The sequence below is a fragment of the Mesitornis unicolor genome, unplaced genomic scaffold (genome assembly GCF_000695765.1).
Source record: "Mesitornis unicolor isolate BGI_N332 unplaced genomic scaffold, ASM69576v1 scaffold21009, whole genome shotgun sequence".
Lineage (NCBI taxonomy): Eukaryota > Metazoa > Chordata > Aves > Mesitornithiformes > Mesitornithidae > Mesitornis > Mesitornis unicolor.
In genome coordinates this window covers 16,433-21,515 of record NW_010205487.1, presented here as the reverse complement: position 1 = coordinate 21,515, position 5,083 = coordinate 16,433, and the positions used below count along the sequence as shown (strand labels likewise).

Sequence of the window (5,083 nt, the reverse complement as noted above, 5' to 3'; positions counted from 1 at the left end):
GCAAAAGCCTGCGCTGGATTTCTATCACAGTAGCTTGTTACTTGCTTCCTTCTCAAGGCAAGGCTTTCCTAGATGAAGGGGTTTCCTATATAAAGTGATTTTAAAGGAAATATAGACCAGTGCACCAAAAGCAACAGAAGTCCATGTCTGGTACTGAGTTTTTGGAGGAATGACAAACTGTGCAAAGATACAGTGAGTTTTGCAGTTGTCTCATCTGTGGTGGGTTGTCTTTTGGAACTATTTCCTTCTTGCCAAGGTTCCCCCGTGGTCTTCTGGCACACGTAATGACATTTTCTTGAGAAAGGTGGATCTCAGATTCTCAAAAGCTTCTTACGGCTACATGGCCCTCTCCCACGTAGAGAGGAAAACCAAGAAGGAAATTATACCAATATAACTATGGCAGTTTAGACAGGTAACATATCTAAAGATAAGGTAAAATCTATCCTGAACTTTCTTGTATGGGCAAGTTTGAAGTAGTTGTAAAGACCTAAGTCCACTACTGAACACAAATCACCTTCTCAACCCGATACAAGCACAGTTCTATAATAATAAGTCTATGACTCCCTACAGAGTCTTACTGTCTTGATTTTTTCCAGATTATTCTGTATTGAACCTTCTGAACAAGAAGAACCATCTTCTAAAATGCTCTTGGCTCTCTGGAATTCAACCTATTTCTCTTGAACTGGCAGCACTACTATTCATCAAAACCAACTGAAATATCAATGCTTCCTCCATAAGAGATCTTCATTGGAAGCCTAAAAAGAGAGGTAGTTAATAGCAATCATACCCAGAGCTGGTATAATGCTCAAGCTATAAGGAACAGGAGTAAGATCAAGGAATTCCAGCAGATTTGCTTAAATCCTGTAAATCCGCCTTAGGAGGGTAGAACAGCTAGTCAGCTTTTGTTTAATTCTTTCCCCACCACGCAATCACCTACAGGTCTCTGCAGCAGTGTTCCTAACCAGTGGGCTCAGCACCAGAACCATTCTTTTATTCCCCAGCAACAGCATCATGGGGTGGTACAAGCCCTGACCGCAGAGAGGACAGCGACATTCACTGAAGTTACACATATGGACTGTTAATGGAATGACCTCCAATATCATCAGCATGTTGCAGAACGCATTTAAACACCCAATACAAGCTTAACAGTGAGATACAGGGAAATCACAGCAGCTCAAATTGCCAAGGACAATCAGTAACCGGAGGTTTTTTGGTTACATCATGGGATCCTGAGCCAAAAGAACTGCTCGAGTACTGTAAAACCTGGGTGCATCTGAAAAGCACTTGTTCCTTCCTTCTTCCTCCAAATAAATGCATTCCTTTAAGGGCTGGAAAAACTTAACATGGTAGTTTTAAGCTTACAGCAGACATGTAAAAGGTCAGAAAAACAATCCCAAACAACCGAACTTGTGAAGCTCACTATGAAGCAGTAAAATAAAAAAACAGCTGTCCAAATTAGTGGGAGCTGTGAAAAATTTCAAAAGCAAAAATAGAACAAAAATGTACTTGTTTCTCTGTTACAGCCTCTTATATAAAGAGACAGGTCTTCAGACATTAAAATATGGTATGTTTAGCATAGCTGCTAGCTGAAGAGGCACAGAACCATACTTGCAAGTCTTAATACAAAGAAAGAAAAAACATCAACAAAAGTTAATTTATAATTCATTGGTTCCTCACTCCCAGTTTAGTTCATCTCCTTCAGAAATGAAGAATTACCAAGTAGCTCTCCTTCTCGGAGAGCACCTTTTAGACTGAAAACCCAAAATGTCAGAGAACTAAAGTGTTTTCCCATACTTGGATGTGGACATCATGTTCTTACTGAGCCCAAATCCTCTGAAAGACCCATTTATGTCATAATAAAAACAAAAGAATAAGCTACCCTGTCGGATAACCCACTAATGAGCCACTGTAAGTAACAGTTAAATGAAAATTGCTTCAGTAACTTGAAAGCATAAATTTGAGCAGTTTCTATGTGATGAACAGTATCGGCCTGGGGCTCCAGCTCCAGCTCCATGCAAACTCTACAGTCACACGTTGGTAATCAGAGCCTGTGTGTCTGACTCCCCTCTCACTCTTTGCTTTTTCTTTACGACACAAAGAAATAGTGATATAAATGGCTATACCCTTAGTTCTCCAAGACACTGCATTTTTCTTACCAATTAGGTAGTGGTCCTAAAAGCACAGGGACCTGCCTGCAGTTTTGTGGTACTCTAGTGAAAAACCAACAAATCAAAACTAACAATTAATTACATGATTTCAGTATCAGCCCATGTTTGAACTTTCTCTCCTGCTTTTAGTTTTCTGTACCAAAAGAATAGAACATTTTGTTATAGATGATGAGTTGCCCAAGCTAAAAAACAGTCTTGCATTACTTTATTATAGTACAGACAACGCAATCTGACATGGTACCATACCTGCAAATCAGAGGGCCTAAGTCACAAGTTTCTCTAGTAAAGTTGTATTTGATCCTTATCAATGTATTGTGTATTAACAAGGTATTTTGCTGGAGATTTCTTCCTCATTCTACAGCCTTCTTGTACAGCCGCAGGAATTAAAAAAATTTCAAGAGGAATCCAATTGTGTATACACAATGTAGGAGTACGAGTCACAGGATTATCATCAATTTTAAGTTGTCTCAATGTCTGGGCCTGAGCGCTTTTTGATAGCAACTCAGAAGTTAGGCAGGAAGCATATACATGAGGAAAAGTCACCCCCTAACTGCTGGAAAATGCATTTACATGCATTCCTAGAAGATTTTATTTCATAGTGAGGACCTGACTCCACACTGTGGCTGGCTGAACACCACACTGCAGAAATCCTAAGATCACAAGAACCAAGAACCTCATCACAGCAGCTGATGGGCAAGATGGGTTTTTTCACGCGGGAAACAAAGGTGTGCTTAAGATCCACGCCGCAGTGCTGACCGACACCACTTGACATCAAACGCTCATCGAAATCTACTTTTCACTTTTCTGTCAAAGAATCCAACTTTAATTCCTTGTCCGCAGTCCCTTTTGTAAAGCACATTATACATAACGTGTGATCTGAGGAAACCTCCTCAGGAGCTTGTTCACTTTGCTTGAAGTTGAGAGTTCCCTGGATGACTCCTTATTTTGATCCTTGCGCACCTTCTGAAACAGAAAGAGAAACCTCAAAATATTACCTCTGTTTATTTGCTGAGATGACTCTCACCCCCAAAGACTACTGCTAATTGCACTGGGATGTTTCAGAACATTCAGAAGACTGATGATTCTTTACGGAACACTTGCAGTACCGCTTGGCTCAATAATCACAGTTTTCAAAAGCCGATAACCTTTAAACGGTGAAATGAATGAATGACTGACAACTTGCGAAGATTATATTCTTCCACATTCTTAGTTAACAATATTATAAACTTACAGTAACAATGCAGAAGATTTTTTTCTTTTTACTTCCTATTATTAATTTGTTTCCTTTGTAATCTACCAGATAAAATGTTGGGTAATTTTTTATTTGTGCTGTCAAGCAGCAACAGTAAATAACTATTTATTAAATGGCAGTACTGTTACTCAACAGATATGGAAACCTGAAATCAGTTCAAGGCAAGTTTAGTACATGTACTCACCTTTAGTCTGCTTTTGAAACTGACTTGATTTCAAGTTTATCATATAGCTGGGAACCTCTAACTTCCAATCAATATGAAATTTATTTTTCAAGAAAATGTCTAGTCTTTGAAGTCAAAAACAGGCTAAAAGAACGATTAATTTTCAGAGACTCGAGAATAGCTGTAACCACCTCACATGTCCTGAAAACTCTGTTATAAGGATTACCGAAACCTCTAGTTATTTCTCTACCGCCTTGTCTCCACCCTCACCCCTGCAAGCACAAAACTATTTACAGGTTTGTGACAAACTGGAATTTGGGAATCCTGACTTATCACTTTCCCCATTGTCTAGATAATGCAGGTACTGAGTGGGTACTCCAGTCAGCTATTTCTTACTTTTATGAATTAGAGCAGTTGTGGAAACTCACCTACACTGTACATCTCCCCAGTTACAATATAATCCACATCCTTCACCATACAAATCACTGCTCTACTTAATAGCTCCAAATTGTGCTTTCCCTCATTCAGAGCTATCATGGAATATGGAGAAAAGTAGTAACTGTTATTGCTTCATTAGTGCTGCAACTTTAGATATTAAAAACTGGAAGAAATCAAAACAAATGGCCTAAGTTAGGGTCAAGTGACAGCAGCTAAGCTCTACTTCAGGAATTTGACAACAGAAAAAGGACTGGATATGACTATTGTTTCATCCTTGATTATAACACACTAAACATCCAGTCCCTTCCTACACTCCTTCGTTTTAATTCTCATTTAATTCAATTTAACTTCTGCATTCAGAAAGGAAGGACTGCATGTTTGATTTACGTAATTCTGCATCTCTCCTACAATTGGCTACAATGCCAGTAGAACTGTTCAGAGAACATTATAACTGTTGGCACACAAAAAATGATTGGGGGCTATCTCCTCCCCTACTACGACCCTTAAAGAACACAAAAAAGGCCTTAATTACTTCTGCCTTTGCCACGCAGTCGTAGAACATGCGGATCTCCTCAGCACAAGCTGTATCGTTGAAGTCATTCTGTTTCCAGCAGGCCATCATTACTGACATCTCCGTAATGCATGTCGCCTCTAGAAGGGAAAGATACAACCTAAAAACTTAGGAGTTTGGGATTTTATGCTAACAGCCTCCACAGTGCCTAAGTCTCCAGAAAGAAGTTTAAGATGGGGTAGAGGCAGGTGAGGAAAAAAGCAACACAAAAATAAAGATCAGATCTTTGTTCTGAGTAGAGTTGGGGTTGTTGTACAAGCAAGTAATATTTTAAAAAGAGCCCGTGTGCTAATCCACGGCACAAACCACTCCCTTCCCCTGCTGCCCTGCACTGCACAAGGCTCTCCCGAGCCAGCCCTGACACCACCATAACCCTCCCCAAAGCAAAACCGCAGGACGGCGGTGGGAGAGCTCCCGGGGACAAGGCCGGAGGACCCACCGGCCACAGGTCTACCCCACAAGGGCTGGGGGCCCAGCACACCCCACCTCCA

General features: G+C 40.4%; 1 protein-coding gene across 1 annotated transcript in view; it reads right to left on the bottom strand.

Moving 5' to 3' along the window:
• Positions 1–3,026: 3,026 nt before the first annotated feature.
• Positions 3,027–5,083, bottom strand: part of CHCHD1 (coiled-coil-helix-coiled-coil-helix domain containing 1) — a 2,231-nt gene continuing 174 nt past the window's right edge. Inside the window, exons 2-3 of the mRNA XM_010191446.1 lie at positions 4,554–4,679; positions 3,027–3,131 (exon numbers count right to left, since the gene is read on the bottom strand). Of these exons, the coding sequence (XP_010189748.1) occupies positions 3,027–3,131; positions 4,554–4,679 (231 nt within the window). The remainder of the gene's footprint in view (positions 3,132–4,553; positions 4,680–5,083) is intronic.